General features: G+C 45.8%; 2 protein-coding genes across 2 annotated transcripts in view; both read right to left on the bottom strand.

Annotated features, from left to right (window-relative positions):
• The window catches only part of LOC142898376 (NLR family CARD domain-containing protein 3-like), a 153,089-nt gene extending 152,329 nt beyond the window's left edge, over positions 1-760 (bottom strand). The window contains exon 1 of the mRNA XM_076041314.1: positions 703-760. The gene's annotated coding sequence lies outside the window, so the exon portion shown is untranslated. The remainder of the gene's footprint in view (positions 1-702) is intronic.
• The window catches only part of LOC142898369 (NACHT, LRR and PYD domains-containing protein 12-like), a 487,638-nt gene that overhangs the window by 156,271 nt on the left and 308,512 nt on the right, over positions 1-22,855 (bottom strand). Inside the window, exons 8-12 of the mRNA XM_076041305.1 lie at positions 8,582-8,700; positions 6,526-8,353; positions 5,446-5,619; positions 3,815-3,988; positions 2,227-2,400 (exon numbers count right to left, since the gene is read on the bottom strand). Of these exons, the coding sequence (XP_075897420.1) occupies positions 2,227-2,400; positions 3,815-3,988; positions 5,446-5,619; positions 6,526-8,353; positions 8,582-8,700 (2,469 nt within the window). The remainder of the gene's footprint in view (positions 1-2,226; positions 2,401-3,814; positions 3,989-5,445; positions 5,620-6,525; positions 8,354-8,581; positions 8,701-22,855) is intronic.

Below are 22,855 nucleotides of genomic sequence, written 5' to 3'. Positions count from 1 at the left end.
TTATGACTTACTTACTTTTAACATCATTTCTTTTAAATTTGGCGGGCCAGATTAAAAAGCGGAACGGGCCGCACATGACCCCCGGGCCGTAGTTTGCCCATGCCTGTACTAGAACATTAATTTGTCACTGGTCAATGGGACTGGAGATGGAAAGCCGTCATAAGGTTATCATTGATTGTATTGACAGACAAAGGTTCATTAATAGGAATTGTTGAATTGAAAAGAAATAATGACTCAGAATTCGTGCTGAAATCCAATAGAAGTTGAGGAAGAGCTTCAGTCACTCTTTGTGGCCACACTGCTGATTTTCTGAGCAGCAACTGGACTCACTGGAAGTCACAACTCTCAGTGTGGTCAGTGAGACGTGACGTTCTGAAGGACTGTTGGACTTCAATCATCTCAACAGGAGAACAATGGGACTATTTCTGCATTTGAAATGTCAGTGGTCTTCTTCTCCTTGACGTTGTCCCAGATCATCCAGGATCCGTCTCTCTGGCTGAACATCTTCAATGATGATGACCAGTGATGTGGTCCTGCCATCTTCTACACTCTGCATCACGAGTTCAGCTTCAGTCATGTGGACAAATATTTGGCGTAGTGATGGTGTGAACGTGGCTTTAATCCAGCAGGGCAGGATGCAGGATCCACCACTAGATGGAGCTCTCCTCTCTACTCTCCCTCAGCTCCATGGTCCAGTCAGACCTGCTGCTGCTGCTGCTGCTGCTGCTGCTGCTGCTGCTGCTGCTGCTGCTGCTGCATCATCAGGACCAGCTGATCCTCCCCCATCACCTCCTCCACCTGCAGAGAGAAGAAGAGACGGCAGGAATCACCACTCACAGTCCTTGAACGCATCGTCCCAGAGACCTTGACTGTTGACAGACTCTCAGTCACATGTTGACAGTGTGAAAGATGGAGGTCATGTGACCACAGAGCGTTTGACTGATAGTGAGGCGTGATGAAGACGAAGTGATCAGTCATTGAGTGGTGAAGTGAGAGAAGAAGCAGTTGGATGGAGGGACAGTTTGATGAATGAGGAGCAGCTGGACGTCAACACCAGACCACAACAAAGTCATGTGACTGGCTGATGGCACCATCCTCCTCTCACACTGGTGCTGTGTCTCAATTCAGGTTCTGCACCCTTCAGACCGAGTGTCCTCCGTCTGAAGGAAGCGTTCTTAGACTTCCCAGCCTAGAAGGACGGACCAAACCCCGCCTCCACGGTAACCACTCGGGACGGTCTAGCCTTCGGCGTATTTCCTCGTTTCGTCACCGCCGTTCCCTCCGGCTGGCCAACCCCGGAAGTGACGTTTTTTATAGTATCAAGCTAACCATTGGTTCCCCATCTAACGATGCCGTTGGATGATCAAATAAATAAAATCCTACGTTAAAAACTGGATACTTTATGTGAAACTTCAATATTTAGATTTATATGTCGCGTCTTAACCAGTACATGCCGCTAATTTCAGCTGACTTCCCAGGATCCCACGATGCTTTGCAGCAGCACGCAAAGCATCATGGGATACCCAAGTGCGAGAAGGATAGTAGCGGTGCATCCTTGGAATCGGCTAAAACTAGTGCGTATTTCCGAGGGCGCATTTTGAGCGTCCTAAGTCCCTAATTGGGACAAGCCTTCGCGCAGTGCTATGACGCAACTTCCTTCCAAAATGCACACTTCAAGGACGCAGCACCTGAATTGAGACACAGCATGGGACTGGGAAACATCATCAACCATCATGCACTGCTGCCAAACCAGTACTGACCTCACTCTCTTCAGTTTATAGTCTCTGCTGGCCACCAGAGCATCCAGCTGCTGCCCTGTTGAATCCTGCACGTTGTTTCCACCCAGGTGCAGGAGTCTGAGGTGGGAGGGGTTGGACTTCAGAGCTGAGAGCAGCCAATCACAGCTGAGCTCTGACAACCCGCAGCCCCACAACCTGAATGAAGAAGAAATGATGGAGAGTTTTCCCAGGGTGTCATCACTCTAAAAATCAAAGTACAGTCTCAGTTTAAGAATATATGGGAGAGAGAGGGCGAGTGAATGAGCACTGCTATCTAAAATCCGACCACTAGATGGCAGAATTTTATAGAATGTACCTTTAAACCCAGCTTCAGACAATTCAAACACAATCAGTGTCTGCAAATTGAATTCCCAACAGCAGTGAAGTGAAAATCATGACAACAACAACAAGAGTGGTACAAGTTGTAGAGTGAAGAGGGTGAACTGACCTCAGAGTCTCCAGTTTACAGTCTGGACTCTGCAGGAAACCACTCAGCACCTTCACTGATGAATCCTGCAGCTGGTTGTGATTCAGGCTCAGCTCTCTGAGGTGGGAGGGGTTGGACTTCAGAGTTGAGAGCAGCCAATCACAGCTGAGCTCTGACAACCTGCAACCCCACAACCTGAATTAAGAAGAAATGATGGAGAGTGAAAATCACAGGTGTGTGTGTGTGTGTGTGTGTGTGTGTGTGTGTGTGTGTGTGTGTGTGTGTGTGTGTGTGTGTGTGTGAGAGAGAGATTTAAAACATTTCTAATGGAAACAGAGGGGCAGATCCTCAAAGAAGGTGTGCAGTGGTAAACTGCAGTGAGATTGTGGCTGCAATCTGCGCCACAGATGCGGGGATCCACAAAGGTTTTTGTGCTATGACATGCAGGCGCAAACACGCCCACAAATGCGGCACCTGAGAGCAGTTTGGGCCAGAGGTTGTTGGTGAGTGCGTGTGTTTGACAGTGGAACTCTGCCAGCATGAAGGCACTGCTGTGCTCCTGGCAGTACGATGCCTCCTCCTCTACCAGACTGCTGCCATCATGGAGAGAAAGTCCAGACGCGTCAGTCACCAACACCTGAGGACCAGCTGTATTTTCCATATCTAAGATATTGCCATATATACTGCAGTCTGTGTCTATCTATGTATAATATTTCTGGATATATTTCAGGCTTCAGAGAGGAAAGTTTCACTCAGAAGCCAGAAACACTTTGACAGACAGAAGCTGCTCCTGGTTCTGGTTCTGGTTCTGGCTGGCGCTGTTTGAATGAGGCATATTTGCATAGAAGGGGGCGTGTCCTTTTGCCCCTAATGACTCATTTAAATACATTCCAATGAGTCCGCCGTAGTCCTGCCGCTGCTGCGCCTCCGCGCATTTTCACGTTTGCGTCCTCTCTGTGGATCAGAACCACCGCTTTTGGCGCCGTTTACACGCAGTTTCTGCCGCAAAAGCCACGCAAATGCTTTGTGGCTCTGGCCCACAGTGTCTGTAAATTGTTATTGTCATAACAATAACTTAAGCAGTTGTAGAGTGAAGAGGGTGAACTGACCCCAGAACCTCCAGTTTACAGTCTGCACTCTGCAGGAAACCACTCAGCTCCTTCACTGATGAACCCTGCAGCTGGTTCTGACCCAGGTCCAGTTGTCTGAGGTGGGAGGGGTTGGACTTCAGAGCTGAGAGCAGCCAATCACAGCTGAGCTCTGACAAACTGCAGTTCCTCAACCCGAATAGAGAATAAATGATGGAGAGTTAATAATGATGGAGAGTTTTTCCAGGGTGTCATCACTCTGAACATCAAAGTGAAATGTGGACTTCAGAATCTGCAATAAAAGAAAAAAATATGGGAGAGAGAGGGCGAGCGAATGAGCGCTGCAATGTAAAGTCTGACCACTAGATGGCAGGATTTACACACTGTACCTTTAAACCCAGCTTCAGACATTTCAAACACAACCAGTGACTGCAAACTGAATTCCCAACAGCAGTGAAGTGAAAATCATGACAACAACAACAAGAGTGATACAAGTTGTAGAGTGAAGAGGGTGAACTGACCTCAGAGTCTCCAGTTTACAGTCTGGACTCTGCAGGAAACCACTCAGCTCCTTCACTCCTGAATACTGCAGCTGGTTCTCACTCAGGATCAGGTCTCTGAGGTGGGAGGGGTTGGACTTCAGAGCTGAGAGCAGCCAATCACAGCTGAGCTCTGACAAACTGCAGTTCCTCAACCTGAATAAAGAAGAAATGATGGAGAGTGAAAATCACAGGTGTGTGTGTGTGTGTGTGTGTGTGTGTGTGTGTGTGTGTGTGTGTGTGTGTGTGTGTGTGTATGTGTGTGATTTAAAACATTTCTAAGTTAGAAATGAACTCAAAGAAAAACACTACAGTGAGACAGAAGCTGCTGACGTCCTTCACAGTGACGGTGAAGGATGTCCAGTCCAAACTGGTCACACTGAGCAGCTCCAAACATCACAACAACTAGACAAGATGTTGTGTGTCTGATGTCCATCTGCTGACACACAGTCAGTGCATTTACATGGCACTAGAGAAATTCGAATTATTGCCTTACTCCGATTATGATCGGAGAACTCACGTGCATGTAAACACCTTAGTCCGATTATGATCGGAGTTTGAGAACTCCGATTGGAATCTGAGAACTCCAATTGAGACCCCCAGATAATGCGATTGGAATTCGAATTTCTCTGCCATGTATACGCCTTAGTCGTACTATTAACTGGACAGCGCGAGTGCGCACGCGCCACGCCTCCCTCTCGCCACTCATGACCGCACAACTACATCGTCTAACAAAACAGACGGCGCGAAATAACCTGGCAAACGCGAATAAGAATGTTGACATTTGGAGAGAGGATGAGACCGGGCGATGCTTTCTCTTCTAAAAGAGATGGACTTATTAAAATAGCGCGCAACGGAGATCTTTTTAAAAAGGCAGCGCAGCAAATGCAGGGCTCCGGCTTTGCGCAGCCCTGAACAAATACGTATTCCTTCGTATTTATATTTCTACCTTTTCGTTCACATTTTTTGTAAGTTAGAAGAATTTTAACTTTGTAAATAAAAGCACACCAAATAGATGTTTTTCTGATTTGTTTTTATTTTGGTAATTTCGCTGTTATTCTGCTGGAAACGGCGTGCAGCGGCACGAGCTTCCTCCACGGTCGGCACTTTAATGAGCGTGTGTATAACTGAAGACACCGTTCCTTTGCAAAACCTGTACACAAACTCTCCCACCAGTCTGCTCCGAACCCGAATCCAACAAGAACGAGAGTTTCGGGTCCGTAGTGACGGCACAAAGCGTAGCATCGAAGTGCTGTTGTAGCCCTCCAACAGCAGAGGGCGCTCTTGTCTGCCTTTTAAAATCACCATGAGCACAAGAAATAGGGTGCAGCTTATCTGCAAAGTAAGTAACACGTACATTATGAACTATCGTTCCATATCATAATAGATTTAATATGTCAACCGAAAGCAGCTGACCAGCTGAAAAGACTCACTCCACCCCCTAGTGTTGGGAGGAGGACACGTTCCCGTCAATAATTCCAATTTCTCAGCTGCAGGTATACGGGGGCAAGGTGAGAACTCCGATTGGACGAGAAAACCGAATTATTGCTTAGTCCCATTAAGCTCTGCATGGAAACACACTGACTGTCCACCAGTAGAGGGCAGCAACTGACCACAGAACTTCCAGTCTGCAGTTTGGACTCTGCAGTCCAGCACAGAGCAGCTTCACTCCAGGATCCTCCAGGCGGTTCTGATCCAGGTCCAGCAGTGTGAGGTGGGAGGGGCTGGACTTCAGGGCTGAAGACACCACTGCACAGTGAAGCTCTGAGAGTCCACTGACAGACAGTCTGCAGTGAAGGAGACAGCAGTGAGAAGATCATCACCATGTGAGAGTGTGACAGTGACTGAAGGATCATCAACAGCTGATCAGCTGCTTCCATCATCACAAAGGACAAATGAAGTGCAGCTTCACACACCAGTGAGTCAACACTGACACTGTTGCTCTGATCTGCTGCTTCAGCTCCACATGATGCTCACTGGTGTGTCCAGTCACAGCAGCTTGGAGCTCCACTGGATCAGAGCTCCAAGCTGCTGTGTGTTGGACATGTTGATCATGTTGGTGGCTTCATTCCTTCCTGCTGCTTCTTCTCATCCTCTAGTCCCTCTCATTCACTCAAGCTCCTGCCTGAACTTAGTGGAGCAGCTTCACTCCATTCATGGTCCACAACCCTGTCAACATGTCCAGACTGCAGCATCATTAGCCCTGTGTTTACAGCCTGCTGCTGCTGACAGTGACTGACAGTGTTGAAAGGAGACCAAAACAAGGTGTTCTCAGAGGTTGGAGCCAACCCCTGGCTGGGGGTGTGGCCACTGACATGGGAGAGCTATTAGTGCTCTTTGTGACATCACAGAGGGCTGATCTCCAGAAGGGAGTGTTTTTAATGACACACTTGGTGAAAAGTGGAGCAGCAGCAGAAGTCAAGGACAAACTTTTCACACTCACTGTCTAAACTCATTCCATCAATGTAATAATCAGTCAATTAAAGATCAATAATGAAGGTAAAAGACTTTCTTTGCAGGTGGATCTTGAAACAAGTGTCTGCTGCTTTCAAGATCCGTCTCTGCAGAATCAATCAGTGAGGAACCAGAAGGAACCCAGACCATCAGAGTCAGGACAGCGTTGAGAAGCTGCAGCTGTGTTCACTCACTATTGATTGATTGATTGATTGATTGACAGAAACATCTGGACTTACTTTGCCTTCCTGCAGTTCCTCACAGCTGGAATCAGTCTCAATCTTCCCTCATCTGATGTCTTGTACTTGTCGAGGTCCAACTCCTCCAGAACCTCCTCTGACATCTGCAGCACGTAGGCCAGAGCTGAACACTGGATGGCTGAGAGTTCCTTCTCTGATGTGTTCTCTGACTGCAGGAACTCTTGGACCTCCTGATGCACTGACTGATCCTTCACCTCCAGCAGACAGTGGAAGATGTTGATGCTTCTGTCAGAAGAGATTCTACCAGTGTTCATCTCCTTCAGGTTGTTGATGACCTTCTTTATGGTTCCTGGATGGTTGTCAGTGAGACCCAGCAGGCCTCCTAAGAGTCTCTGGTTGGATTCCAGACTGAGTCCATGGAGAAAGCGAACAAACAAGTCCAGGTGACCGTTTGGACTCTGCAGGGATTTCTCCATCATCCTCTTCAGAAAGGTGTCCAAGGTTTGGTCACCTTCTTTTCTAAACACGTTTGACAGTTTATCTAATAGGCCTGGTTTTACATCTTTGACAAAATCTTCAACAACCTGGTTGTCCTTGTTGGTGTGACAGTGGAAGATGTAGACTGCAGCCAGAAACTCCTGGACGCTCAGATGAACGAAGCAGTAGACGGTTTTGTGGAAGATCACACTCTCTCTTCTGAAGATCTCTGTACAAACTCCTGAGTACACAGAGGCGTCAGTCACACTGAGACCACACTTCTCCAGGTCTTCACTGTAGAACATGATGTTTCCACTCTCCAGATGTTCAAATGCCAGCTGGCCCAGCTTCAGAAGAAGCTCCCTGTCAGCCTCTGTCAGCTCCTGTGGACCTCCTCCATACTTGTGCTGCTTCCTCTTGGTCTGGACCAGCAGGAAGTGTGAGTACATGTCAGTCAGGGTCTTGGGCAGCTCTCCTCTCTGCTCTGAGCTCAACATGCTCTCCAGAACTGTGGCAGTGATCCAGCAGAAGACCGGGATCTGACACATGATGTGGAGGCTCCTGGAGGCCTTGATGTGGGAGATGATCCTGCTGGACACATCTTCTCTATCTCTGAACCTCCTCCTGAAATACTCCTCCTTCTGGTCATCGGTGAAGCCTCGTACTTCTGTCAGACTGTCCACACATGACGGAGGGATGTGATTGGCTGCTGCAGGTCTGGAAGTTATCCACAGCAGAGCCGAGGGAAGCAGATCTCCTTTGATCAGGTTTGTTAGCAGGACTTTGACTGACTTCTTCTGAGTGACGTCAGTCACCACCTGGTTCTTCTCAAAGTCCAGAGCCAGTCTGCTTTCATCCAGGCCGTCCAAGATGAAGAGAAGTTTGCAGACATGCAGCTGCTCTGCTGTGAGCTTCTCTAACGTTGGATGGAAAACATGGAGCAGCTCCAGAAGACTGTAGTGCTGCTCTTTGACCAAGTTGAGCTCCCTGAATGAGAGAGGAAGCACCAGATGAAGGTCCTGGTTCTCCAGGCCCTGGGCCCAGTCCAGAGTGAACTTCTGCACTGAGAAGGTTTTTCCAACCCCAGCGACGCCGTTGGTCAGCACCACTCTGACTCTGAGTCCCTGCTGCTCTGGTGAGGCTTCAAAGATCTGGCTGCACCTGATTGGACGGTCGTGGAGGCTCTCCTTGGTCTTCTTGGTCTCCAGCTGCCTGACCTCATGCTGTCTGTTGACCTCCTCACTCAGTCCCTCAGTGATGTAGAGCTCAGTGTAGATGCTGTTGAGGAGGGTTTGACTTCCTGCTTCTTCACCTTCAGTCACACGTTCACATCTCCTCTCCAGACTGATCTTCTGCTGCTGTAGAAGCTCCTGCAGACCATCGTCAGCCTCTGGAGCAGAGAAAAGGTTGGAGAAGAAAACATCAGTGTGACAGTGTGAGCATCATTTTCTCTCCACAGCTTTTTCACCTGCTTTGATGAAGCTGCTGCTGCTGCTGCTGCTGCTGCTGCTGCTGCTGCTGACTGTTTGCTCTCAACGTCCCTCAGTGAATCTTCTCACTGGAGGTCCTGAAGGATCTCAGAGGGAGAAGTGAAAGAGGTGCAGGTGGACAGTCTTACTGTGATCAGCCTGGGTGTGACTGGCAGCTCCTGGGTCTTCACTGAAGGTCGGAGGGAAACCTTTGGAGTGGTCACTCTGCATGGACAGACTGCTGGACGCTGGAGACTCTGCTCTCCGTCTGTGTTGAAAACAGGAATATTTAAGTTTACATTGAAAAGTTCAAACCTCCGACTAAGTTAATGTTTGGTTCTCCACAAACACTGACAGGAAGTTCTCCTCCTCGTTGGCTCTTTACTAATCACTTCTTGTTCTTTGGTCTTTTCACATTCACAACTGATGCTTTCTCCATTTGTCTGCAGGCAGTGTGGACTCAACACTGGATTCAGTGATCTCAATGTGAAGACGCTGCAGTGTGACCTCACACACACACACACACACACACACACACACACACACACACACACACACACCATGTGTTCTTACTGTGTCTCAGGAGGTCCAGGTTCTTTGCTGAAGTTTAGAGGTTCACCTTTGGAGTGTTGACTCTTCAGAGACACACAGCTGAACCCTGGAGACGCTGCTGCTCCGTCCTCCTCTTCCTCCACCCACCACTCCTGTTCCTTGGCTCAATTCCTGCAGATAACAAGGTGAGTCAGAGTCATTGTGGGCGTGGCCAAGAGTTTTTGTGACTCCAAAGTCTCAGTCTTCAGTGTTTATGACAGTAGGAGCAGTATTTTGGTCCAAAGCTGACAGATGTGTATACAATGATATGAAAAAGTGTTTCAATCTAAAGCTACAAGAAGGAACCGACTCAGTGTTGAACATTCAAGTGTCAGTGGGTTATGAATGAAAAACTGAATCTGTTGTTGAATCGTTTGAGTCGGTTAAAGGTCGAACTTGAAGGAAGGAAGAAAATCACTTGTTTAATGTTTTTCTCTTCCAAAAACAGTAGAACGACGATTTGCTCCTGACTTTAGCCAAACTGAATCAATACCATGGTTTTAATTCATTGACTTTTCCGTCTTTCAAATTTCCTGTTATTGTTTTCTCAGAGTTTGTCAGTTCTTTTACCTCTAAAGGCTCTGGAGGGAACTTTGGAGTGATTAGATAAGAAAAACTACCAGCTTTGATTTGAGTTATTTCAATATATGTTCCTGATTCCATCAGTCAGGACTCATCTGCTGCAGCTCCTCTCACTGCTGCTGCTGCTGCTGCTGCTGCAGCTCCTCTCACTGCTGCTGCTGCCTCAAAATGGAGTCGCACTGAACACACCTGGATCTTCTGTACCTGCCGCTGCTGATCGCTGGAACTCCTCCCACTCACTTCTCAGACCAAAGGTCGGGCTGCCGTTCCTCACAGTGTCCACCAGAGGGCGCCATCGGCTCCCCGAGAGCCTCAGTAGCTCCAGAGGCACAACATGGATTCACTGTCACTGATGATGTGTTGTGAGCTGTAGAAGTGGAGCATGATGACGTCCAGTGATGTCATAATGAGCAGTGTTGATATGGTCTTCTCCTTGTCATGTACTTCTTCTGGGCAGCACAGCAGACTATATCCTATGCTTTGGAAAATTGCATGCAAGTATCTGTGCATCCCAGCATCATCTGTTCCCTGTGAAAGGATCATTTCCAAAGCTGGGGAGCTGCTCAGCCAGAAAAGTAGCCGACTGAAGCCTGCGACAGTAGGAACAAAAAAAAAAAAGAAGGAATATTTCCCAATAAAAACCTGTGAAGACAAATTGCTTGTCTGCTTCTGTGAATAATCCTTAAAAAAAAAAAAAATCAACCGTTCAAGTCCCCAAATGATAAACCATTATCTTTAAGGGTTTTCCTGAAACACACTTCCAAAAAAACAAAAACAAAACACAATGTCTCTGAATTGAAACACCATGATCATTTGCAAAGTAGGAAGAATCCGTAATCCTGTTAGGGACTTTTAGTACAGTTTTTAAATCAAGAATAAAGCTCAAAGCTTTAAATAAACCCTGAACCAACATTTAACCCTAAACATAATTTGCATTTATTCTCTGGGTTAATCTGGATTGTGTTTCAGAGTATGGGGGAGAGCATCTGCATATTTTTTGTATTGACGATATAATCATTATTTGGTATGAAGGACAAAACAATTGAATGACCACAAAGACTTTTCTGAGCTTTTATTGCTGTCATGGGATTGAAACCGTGCCAGTGCTTCAGTTGTGCTCTTTAGAGGTTGCCATGTCTTCAGTTGTCCACCAGATGTCACCGTCACTCAAGTCTTGAAGTTTTGTATCTTTTTCGGCACAATTGTTAGGAAAGCCTCAGTGCATCACGAGGCTTCACTTGCCCACCACTAAAAATCCCAGGGAATCTAAGCGATCCGAGGAGGAACAAGGGGGCAAACTGAAAAATCACTCCAGAGGAGTGAAACACGCACGCGCACGCACGCTGCTCTCAGCTCCAAATCTTCATTCAGCACCACGAGGCCGGGAAGCGCCACCAGAAGTCCCGCCCACCCAGCGGTGTTCCACCGCAAACAACAACACACCTGCGTGGCCGCAGCCAGGCACACAGAGCAGCACGGGTCGGCATTCCCTTGAAAGAACTGCCGGTTTGAACTGGACCGGGACGTTCAGAACTAGTTTCAGCCTGATGCCACCGCGAGTTAAACACCTTCCGGATCCGTCTTGACTGCGTTTGTGGCGAGGGGAGCTGGCGGAGGTGGAGACAATTCTTACAGTGGGTGTAAAGGAAAATGGGGGAGGATTGCCGGACAACGCCACCTGGGGAGTTGCACCCCAGGAAATGAACTACAATAAAAATTATTCGGGCTACACAGGTTCGTTACACTCTAGGATGGAAGAGGACAAGATGGACTTCCAAAAACAGCTTAATTTGACAATTTTAAAATAGTCAACTCTTTTTTTAAACACAGAAAAACACTTTTTTAAAAGAACAATAAGACTAGGTTTCGCTGCCTGAGTGTCAAGACAATAAGTATACCAAAAAGACTGTTAAACATGGGAAATTAAGGGGACCGGGGCTGGACGTAGCCAAGCGGGCAGGCTAAACAAACCAAAGAAAACTCAAAAAAACAGGGGAATAAACAAAACTAAGGGAATCACTGCAAAGCAAAATTCACCTCGTGCTGTGCGAAATAAAGCAAAGTGAAGGGGAACCACCACCGACGCAGTCTGCCGCACGCTACGCCAACTCCTGTCCAAAGGAAAAGAGAACAACATTAATATAATACCTAGACACTCAGGCAGGCGTTAAGTAGTTAAAACAAAGGCCGCTTTTTATTTAGCCTTCGCACGCACGCACACACATGCACAGGACAGAACAGACCAAACAGAAGTCAACGAGCACGGGGAAATTAAATGTTAACTAAAAAAAAGAAATCAAACTATAACAAAATCGCTATTTAATAAATAACCAAAGTTTCCCCAAAATTTGACAGCAAAACAAAGAAAAGAAACCAACCAAAGAAAAAAATGTTTACACTAACAAAAGAAACAGACAAACCCAATTGTCTAAACCAAAATCAAACGACAAATATCAGCGTTGTGGTGGTGACACCAACTGTTACCCGGCTCGACCAATGCGGCAATTAGTTGCGAGAAAGTCGCCGCCGCAACCGTAACAGAGGTATGAAGAAGCAGAGGAAGACGGAGCGACTGCACCCAGGCTGGGGGTTGAAACCAGCGTCCTTCCAACTCCCGTCTCGGGGCACCGGTATTCAGCTGCACAGCTGCGGCCAAACCGAGCACCAGAGGAGGAGAGGCTCCGACAAACTGCGGCTTTAACAGCCAAGCGGTGAACGCACACGATCACGCACACACAGCACCACCTCCCGATGAACGGGCACCCGCCAGGGTTCCTCCTCCGGCCGCGCTTATGGCCCAGCCCGCGTTAGGATTGCTAGCCGAAAGGCTAAGAGCTGCAGAAGACAGAGTTCTCAACGTGGACACGCCAGGCGACAGAGTGCTGACTGCAGCCTGGCGTGTGTTTTTAAAACGACTAGTTTCACTCTGGCGCAGGTGTAATCAATGACGCTAAAATTTCACTGCAGCGCAGGTGTGACTGACGACGCAAAGGTGGGGGCAAACCCACCTGCCACACTAGCATCACATTCACTGGCAGCTCTATGTTCTTGGGACGTGATAAAGGAAAGCTCTATAGGAAGTGACCATTATCCAATAATGATAGAAGAGGCATTGAATCTACAACACCAAGATTCAGGGAGAGCACAGGGGCGCCCATTTAGTGGTGCTGAGTGGGAGAAATTTAGGCACATTAGTCATAAAGACGTTGGACAAATCCATCCAAGTCTTGATATTGATAGCTTGAATCAGGGGTGTCCAAATTACGGCCCGCGGGCCAACTGCGATCCATTTTTAATTGACCCGCAAGAAATGTTCTAAATAGAATAGAATATGGCCCGCACTTCAACTTTTGCCTGAGTGTATTGCACTTCTTAGTTTTAACACCAGGGGGAGCTGCTCCCACTGAGTGCAATGCCGTTCCCACTTTAGGTGAGTAGAAAATATATTCCACAGTACCCGTGTGTTAATAAGCATGCATGTGCAGCTACACATGCGACAAATATCAATAATGCGCATTAATTCTGTCACTACCCTGCTTTTGCGCACCACTTTCTTCTATGCCTTTTCCTTATTAACACACAGAGTGCACACCGCTGTGCACAGCGTACACACTGCACACGCAAAGTCAGCTGATCTCATCTGATGCAGATTTGCTCCTTGATCGAGTGACATTTGTGTGGATTTTTGGCACGAGTGGCGTCGGATCAGCACCGCAGCTGGATGGCCCGGCTTACACACCCAGCGCAGCTGATACTCAGCAGAATAATTGACTATTTAATACACTAACGTTAAGGCTATATAGCTCATTTCTAGCCAGCGGCCCAGCCGCTCCTATATTTTTATGTATGTGGCCCTCAGTGAGAATGGTTTGGACGCCCCTGGGTTCAATGAATATATTTGTGCAGCTATTTTAAAAGCTGCCAAGAAAGCTATGAAGTTAAAGGGAGTTGGGCAAAGAAAGAAGGTTGTTCCATGGTGGACAGTGATGTGCACGTCGATATCGTTATCGATATATCCATCGCTAATCAGAGTAAAACATCGCATCGACATGCGTACACTTTTTTTGATTTTGTTTTTGTAACCACAACCGCGGCAGCTTACTTCTGACTATTGGACACGCCAAAGCCCACCGCAGCCGTGCATGGAAGAGCAGAGTAATGGCGGCGGCCGGAGGAGAGTCTGATTGGTTAAGCGTGAAAAGGAAACGTAGCGTCGTGTGGTCACATTTCTCACCGGTGGACAAAAACGTTGCGCGATGCCATTTGTGCGACAAAAGAGTGTCGCACAGGAGCAACACCAGCAACCCGTTTTCACATTTGAAGAGCACGCACCCAACAGCACATAAGGTTTGTAAAGTTAGGCTAGTGGATTTGGCTAGGCTTGTACCTGTTTAGAGGAGCGACACTGTAATGAATGTATCAGTTAATGGTACTGTCACTTTAAGAGAGTGCCTAGGGAGTAGATGACGTAGGCGGAAGCCGGGAAGTAAGAGGAGACCGGGAAGAGGGAATCTTGTTAATAAAAACAAACTACTATACACGAGTGGAACTCCCGTCACGGACATTACAGACACGCAAGCCCTCTTGATTTGTAGGAAGCTGAAAGCAAACAGTTGCAGGTCCAGGATTCCTCTCCTTCTACTCCAGTTCCTCAAAAGACGTTGCAGGAGAGCTTTCTTGGACAAAGCAAATACCCAGGTGGGTGCAGGTAGTAAGACAGTGCTTTTCAAATACTTTTCCCGTCATAATGTTACTGTTACTGTTTTCATTTGAACCATAGATTCACTGAAATGAATATAATGAGTGGTAATGAATCCTATTCTTCACTCAAATACAGGGTTTTTCTTACCATGAAGACAGTGCTGTCTGCATAACTTGTGGCTTCAGCTTTGACCTTATGTAACAGGATCATTTATGTTTTAATAGTAATTGTAGAAGAAGCTGGATATTATTTGTATAATTTCACAAAATTTAGTAGTAACACCTGACAATTAAGCCTCTTTGTTTTAATGTGGAACATTTGTCTCCAAGCTTCAGTCCCCTATGGACACCTGTTGGGTGCACACCCCCCCTATATAAGAGTTTTTCCCGCCTCACCTCTTCCCTTTTGTTCCGTGTACTCCGTGGGAGAGTTGAGCCTCGGTGAGGTCTACTTTTAATTTCACAATTTGGTTGTATACTTTAATGTCAATTAATTTGTGTAGGGGGCTCCACATATGTATCAGAAGTTGACAAAGGATTTTGTATTGCACTTTCTGTTGTCAGGTATGTTGTATTTGTGCCCCTTTTGTTCCGTGTACTCCGTGGGAGAGTTGCCAGAATAAACGGAGATAGCCTCCAGAGCTGAGCACGGTGTGGGTCACTCAAACTCAACACAACGCAAACGACACGATTCAACCGGTTACACTTATTCGACCAATTGTTGATAACATCTGTGTAGATTATTGTCAACTATTCTTTACTTTGTTGAAAAATATGTATGTGTATTTAGAACTCAGCTTGATGGAAATTCCAATCTTTTTCAGATGATTCCCAAAGAGCACAGGACATCACAAGAAGCCTCTCTAAGATGATAGTTACTGACATGCAGCCCATCTCAATTGTGGAGGATCCGGGCTTCATCAAGTGCAGTGAAGGTGCTTGAGCCACGCTATCGTCTACCTGGACGGAAGACCCTGATGACAATACAAATAGCACATTTGTATACTGAGGTGAAAACAGCAGTGAAAGAATGTTTATACAGAGCTTCTAGTGTTGTCTTAACCACTGACATGTGGACCTCCCAGGCAACTCAAGCCTTTCTGACAGTGACAGCACACTGTATAGATGAGGAGTGGGAAATCCAGGCTTACACCCTGGACACTGTCAATGTTGTAGAGGATCACACTGGTGACAACATGTCTAATGTACTAACACAGACTGTGGAGGACTGGGGCAGAAACAATAAAATACATGCAGTTGTTGCAGATAATGCAGCCAACATGGTCCAAGCTGTCAGGACCAACATGTGGAAACATATTCCATGTTACGCTCACTCATTACATCTCGTAGTCAAAGACTCAATGAAGTCTGACCAGAGGTTGATGTCAGTAATTGAAAAGTGTAGCGCTGTTGTGAGTGTTGTGTATATTTCCACCATAGCTCCAAAGCAACAGAACTGCTTGAAAAACAACAAGATGCATTGAGACTGAAAGAAAAGAAACTGAAGCAGTCGGTCGAGACAAGATGGAACAGTGTCTGGAACAATGTTGGAGAGGCAAAGTGCTGTCTGAACAGCAACAAGCTGCTCAGACAGCACTTTGCCTCCTTGGTAAAGCCAACCTCTGTCTTAGTGAGGAAGACTGGCATTCTATTAGCCAGGCTATTGAAGCCCTCAAGCCATTTGAAGAGGTCACTAGAGAAGTGTCCGCAGATAGAAATTTCACACTTTCTAAAGTGAGACCTCTGCTGTCTCTGCTCCAAAGAGCAAGTGCGTCTGCTGGGCCCAACGCTAATATACTGGCGTCACACCTTGCAGAGAATTGCAGGAGGCCTTTTCCAAGCTGGCAGCCAGCACTTTATTAGACCCTACATTCAAAAATGTGGTCTTTTCACACAATGGAAATGTTGAATCTATGAGGTCCAAGCTCATCGGTGAGATGCAGAAAGAACACCACACAGAAAAGCATGCCAGTGATGCCCCAGTTTCCAATAACCTCTCTGTCAGTGTATCAACCTTCTCAGTGTTGGAAGCTCCTCCTACTCCTTCAACTTCAAGGTTATGGCAGGACTTTGACATGCAGGTTTGGGCTTTAGAGGGAAATGGCACAGTCAACACTGACGCATACATCCAAATGCGCCGACACATGAAGGATAAAGTGATGGCCAGGAAAGAGGAGCCTTTGGGTTGGTGGAAGAAAAACCAGCAGTCACTTCCAATGCTCAGCAAACTGGCCAAGAAACACCTCACTGTTGTAAGCAGTGTTTCATTAGAAAGACTGTTTTCAAAGGCAGGGGAGTTGCTGAGTGTGAAGAGAAACAGACTGAAAGCAAAAAATGTTAACATGCTCTTATTCTGAAACTCAAATTTAAAGCTTGTGAGCAGTTCAGAGAAAAAACAAACACACACTCTACACATGTAGCACACATAAGTATGCCCATGGTTGTGTTAGGGAGATACAGTAGGTGGTCTTGCAGAACTGACCAATCATCATGTTTTGTTTTTTCCTGTGTCAGACAGTGCAGTCCACCGCTCACTGGCCAAGATGGCATCAGCAAGGTTAAACATAGTTTGATTGTGTTCACTGTGTAGTGGTTTCTTATAGCTTCATTTTTCTTTTGTCTTACGTCGTTGACATGGTTTGGTGGAGCTTCCGCCTTCCCCAGAAGTGACACAAGATGGCATGTGTGAGGCATTTTATCAGCAGATGTTACGGAGGCGTGGCCAACACCTGGCACACCTGAAGCAGTATCCAGGAGAGGTGAAGGAGCAGCGGGAGTGTCCTCCACACTCCTCCATAACATCTGCTGAGAAGACGCATCATGCTTGCCAGCTTGTGACACTTCGGAGGAAGGCGGAAGCTCCGCCCATGTCAACAAGGTAAGACAAACAAAAACAAACTAAGGTTAGACATGTTTATGTTTTCCTGAGAGTATTTGTTTTCAGGATGTTAGAAAATGTTTCTCAAAGGTTTTGTTTTTCATTGTCATTTTAAGTTACACTTATCCATAATTATTTCTTTTTTACAAAGTTTTTTATATTTTGTATTATTTTTTTATTGAATGACATTTATTTAGTTATTTAGCGCTTTATAGTATATATTTATAATTTCTATATTTATATTTATTTAAATTTGCACTTTAAAATGTTTCTTTCATTGTTTTTAATTTTTTTGTAATAAATATATTAAAGGCCACTAGTGTCTTGTGATTTTTAACGTTTTTTTAACTGAAAAAAAACAAAAAAAAAAACAAAAAAGTGTTTTGATATCGATATCGCAATATCGACCTCAAAAATATCGAATATCGTATCGAATTTGAAAATGACATTATCGCCCATCACTAATGATGGACAACAGAGTGTGATGAGGCAATTCAAAGCAGAAATAAGGCATTGAAAGTCTTCAAACAGAATCATAATGATCAGAGTCTTATTGAATATCAAAGATCACAAGCCAGGGTTGGAAGAATCATAAAGTGTGCAAAGAAAGAGTATTGGCAAAGGTTTTGTAACTCAGTAGGGAGGGAAACAGAAATATCAAGAATATGGGCAATGATTCAAAGAATGAATGGGCTTAAAAAGGAGTTTAGATGCCCTGTTTTAAAAGAGGCTAACAAAACAGCGCTAAGGGAGAAGGAAAAAGCTGCAATGTTGCTGAAAACATGAGGAAGAATTCATAGTTGAGAAAATATTAGTGAAGAAGGGAAAAGGACAATAAGGGAGAATGAAGCTTTCTTGCACTGTGAAGGGGAAACAGAGGAGTTCATTAATACACCATTGACTAAAGCACAATTGAATGGAGCTTTAAAGAGGACAAAGCCATCAGCTCCAGGTAAGGAACAAATATATTATATAAGGATAAATCACCTTAGTCAAACATCAACAGAGGTATTGCTGGAGTTGTAGAACAAAGTCTGGGAGGAAGGGAGATTAGCAAGCAACTGGAAAGAGGCTGTGGTGCTTCCAATAAGTAAGCCAGGGAAAGATTCTTCACAGCCAATCAATTATAGGCCCATTTCCTGACCATCAAATATTTGCAAAGTCATGGAGAAAATTAGAAAAGATGAAGGTATTTTTTGGAGAGTAAAGGGTATATAGTCAAATATCACAGTGCTTTTAGGAAGGGCCATAATACTATGGATGCACTGCTGTGCTTAGAGCATGAAATAAGAAAAGCACAGATTAATACAGAAAGTGTGATATAGTCTTTTTTTGTTCATACTGAAAAAGCATATGCTATGTTATGGAAAGAAGGGCTGCTAATGAAACTTTTTATAACGGGGGTAAGAGGGAAGCTGGAGCAATGGATAAAAAATGTTCTACAAGACAGAAAGATACAAGTTAGAGCAGGAAATGAGTACTCAGAAAGTGTTAGGCTGGAGAATGGAACGCCACAAGGGAGGATTGTGAGTCCATTATTATTCTCAGTCATGATCAATGAAGTATTTTCACAAGTGCAACAGGGGATGGGCTGTTCTTTGTTTGCAGATGATGGGCTACAAAAAATGCCAGAAGCTATTTTAAAAGTAGAGAAATGGGCCAATAGTTGGGCATTTAGATTTTCAGTTGATAAAAGCAAAGCAATGATTTTTACAAGGAAAAGAATTGGGAAGGAGGTTCAGTTCAAATGATATCATCAGGATTTGGAGAAGGTGCAGCACTTTAAACTACTGGGGAGATGGTTTGATGAAAGACTCACGTGGGCAGTGCACATTCACAAAATGATGGAGCAATGTAAAAAAGGTGATGAATGTAATGAGAATGGGGAGCCAATAGAAAAGCCCTCACATCCATGTATATAGGATGAGTCAGATCTCTTCTGGATTATGGGGCCATAGTTTATGGTTGAAGAGCTCAACACTTGAAAAAGTAGATCAAGTACAATATGAGTGTTTAAGATGATGTCCGGGTGCATTGAAATCAACTCCTGTAGCAGCATTACTGCTAGCAATGGGAGAGCAGCCGCTGGAAATAAGAAGGGAACAACTCACAATAAATGATTGGCTTCATTTACAGAAGAAAAAAAAACTCAACTCAGCTTCTCTTCCTGCTTCTGCTGCTCACCGTGGCTCCTCCCATCCAGCCGCCTCAACCGCTCCCACACTTCCAGGAAGTCACATGATGCTGTGTGTGTGTGTGTGTGTGTGTGTGTGTGTGTGTGTGTGTGTGTGTGTGTGTGAGAGAGAGAGAGAGAGAGTGTATGTGTGATGTGTGTGTGGTGTGTGTGTTCTTCTTGTCACGTATTATGTGGCAGTTTGCTCCCAGTGGAAATGTCTTGTTGGAAGTGTGACAGTGGACGGTCCTGTCAGTATGCCTCCAGTTGATCATGCGCCCTGGCTCCTTGGCCAAATGGTGAAGCGTGCATGGCTATTACCCGGGAGTCTGCGGTTCCAAGCCCGCCCGGGCCTTCTGCACCTTGCCACAGAAGTACAGAAAGATCAACTCCCTGGGACAGACCCAGCTGCAGAAACAAATGAGGGGGGGGGGGGGGGCACATATTCAAACCTATATTTTATCTGCTTCAGGCTTAACGGCAGCTCCATGGCCACTCGCACAGTATTGAAATATTATTTTCTCTCACTAACAAGAGGCAGACAATCTTTAAATGCATAGAAAAAAACAAAATACAGTAATGACGTTGTGCTGTGTTCATTTATTGAGTTGTACAAAACAGAGGATAGAGGCGTTCAGAGAACAGCTGCAACCCCGCACAGCTCCGCTTCCGAGCTGACCAGCTGGGGCTCACGCAGCTCACTGATTGGCTAGGTGGGGTAACTCTGCACTGGCTACATTCGGTGGAGAATTAAAAAAAAAAAAAAAAAAAAAGACTTAACAGTTTTAAACATAAATCAGCTTCAATGAATTATTCATTTAGTTCAAAATAAATCGAACTGTTTCACAAATTTTGAATGACTGCTCAATGCATTGTGCATCTCACAGTTCAAATGAATTATTTTAAAGGAAACTTTAACAACAACAAAAACATGGAGTTATTCTGCAAGGCATCACCATCAAATGCAGGAATCTCTCTGGCGGGGAGAAAAGCTGCTTGATGTTGCTTTACAAGCAATTCAGTGATTTCATTTTGTCTCTTTAACACGCCAGTAAGGAAACCTTCATTTATTAGATTTCCTTTTGTTGAGATGGAGGAGCCATGCTCATCCTTTTGCTCGTAACCCAGAGGTTTCTTTTCTGCCTTTGCTTTACATGGTATAGTTTGGTGAGGAATATATGACTGCTGCAGGCTTTGAGGATGTTTTTGAGATGTTACTGGAATTTTATATACTGTAGATGTTCCAGTGGCCTGGAACTGGCGTAAGGGTGTCACGTTTTCTGACTTCAGCTGCTTTGATGTTGACGGCCGTTGAGCTTCCGGTGGTTGCGGTTGCTTTAATGACGAAGGTGGTTGTTCAGGTGTGGCCTGTGACATCACACTCCCCATGAATACATGCATGTTGGCTTCTGCTGCAGCCAGTTCAGTCTCCACGTGGTGCCTTTCCCTTCTTGCTTTTAGCTTCAAGTTCTTCCATATGGTGTGCATGTTTGACTTCCAAGGCCTGAGCTTAAGGCCTTTAGAGCAGCTTGTTCAGCCTCAGCCTTTCAGCATGCAGAAGATAAAGGAGAGGATGCTGAGGAGGAGCTGGCATCTTTGCTTGAAGCCCTGCTTGCTTACGGGCCCTTTAGCCTGGGACACACTGTCATCTGGCCCCACCAATAGCGCATTTGCTTCTTCTTGCTCCCCCAGCTCCTCTCGCTTCCATTGCTCATCCTGCTCATCTCCTTTTCCCACATCACCAGTCAACCATTCTGTAATGTCAGATGAGAAATGTGGAAAAGGTATCAATTTAGGCTCATCCCAGTCCATATGATCCGCTTCCCTTTCCTCTCCGTTAGAAAAGAGATTTTGTACAGCCACTTGCAAATCCATCAACTCCCCCAAATAATGATCCAATGCTTCAACACGCTTGTTCATTATTTCTTGACTTTCTCCAGCTTCCAACATGCTGTTCATTTCATTCCTTTTGCGCGTTAAAACGCCAAGCTTTCCCCGCCGTGCGTGACGCTATCATTTTTATCAGACTCATGTCATCATTCATTGCGTCAGCTTTTCAAGTCAACAACATCGTCACGCTTTGTCAAAGCCGTGGTGTAGAGGACGACGGTCAAAAAAATGCTCCTTGGTTGCCGAAATGTTCTTGGTCCAGGACAGATGTATCAGTAAAAGTCTGCAATGAAGCAACTTTCATTGCTTTCTTTCTCCAAAAGCTTTTTTCTTTCTTTATTTGACCCCAATCAGTTTCTAATAAAGAGAAAATGCATGAAAATACTGCCAGTCTTTGTCAAACAGCAACAAGAGAAACTTGAACACTCCACTCTTCTATGTATACACACATGACACACGCTTCTTAAAACTGCAGATGCTACAAAACAACAGTTTGACCTGTCGGAGAGGAAAATCTAAACTGGATCATCACCTGATTCACTGCAGTTGTTCACTGTGGTCGCTCTTATTGCTCCATAAGGCTCTTTATGAAGAGCAATAAGATAACAGTGAGCGACTAGCAGATAGCGGCTAGCAGATAGCGGCGAGCGGCTAGCAGATAGCGGCGGTGCCTCACTTGAAATAAATGTGAATTAACTGTGACAGGTGAAGACACCTAGCCGAACAACAAGCATTAGCATTAGCCTCTAACACACACGCACACAAAAACACACACACACACAGGTGTGTGTGTGTGTGTGTCCCAGCAGCAATCACATCAGCTGTAAACGACAACTCAGATTGTGAACTATGAACTTTGATTCGTCGTCGTCGTCTGTCTTCAGCGCCAAGGAAACAAAGTGTACAAGCACACACACACACACACACACACACACATACACACACACACACACACACCCTGACACTCCTCTTCCCGGAATGACTCAGGAGGTTAGAAGCCCCGCCCCTTGTGCTCCCTGCAGCCAATCACAGCCCTGACTGGTTGTTTCCTCCCCTTCAAGTCAAACTGGTTTTGTTTCTCAGGAAGTTGGAACCCAGTCAGCCAGTCAGTCAGTCAGTCAGTCAGTGGCTCTCAGAGGTGAAATGGCTCAGGCAGCAGCTCAGCTGGACCCAGAAACCTTCTCTTGTTCCCTCTGTCTGGATCTTCTCAAGGATCCAGTGACCACTTCCTGTGGACACAGCTACTGCAGGAAGTGTCTCCAACACCACTGGGATGCAGAGGAGGAGAGGAGAGTCTACAGCTGCCCTCAGTGTAGGAGGACCTTCACACCAAGGCCTGTCCTGGAGAAGAACACCCTGTTAGCAGCTCTAGTGGAGACCCTGGAGAAGACTGGACTCCAAGATGCTCCTGCTGATCACTGCTATGCTGGAGCTGGAGATGTGGCCTGTGATGTCTGCACTGGGAGGAAACTGAAGGCCCTCAAGTCCTGTCTGGTCTGTCGGGCCTCCTACTGTGACTCTCACCTCCAGCGTCATCGTGATGTTCCTCCCCTACAGAGACACAAGCTGGTGGAACCCAGCCAGCAGCTCCAGGAGAACATCTGCCCT

Source organism: Nelusetta ayraudi, unplaced genomic scaffold, assembly GCF_046127955.1.
Source record: "Nelusetta ayraudi isolate G7.1 ecotype Tasmania unplaced genomic scaffold, CSIRO-AGI_Nayr_v1 ptg000064l, whole genome shotgun sequence".
Classification (NCBI taxonomy): domain Eukaryota; kingdom Metazoa; phylum Chordata; class Actinopteri; order Tetraodontiformes; family Monacanthidae; genus Nelusetta; species Nelusetta ayraudi.
Note: the sequence above shows the minus strand (reverse complement) of the source record. Positions and strands in the feature narration are given on the sequence as shown.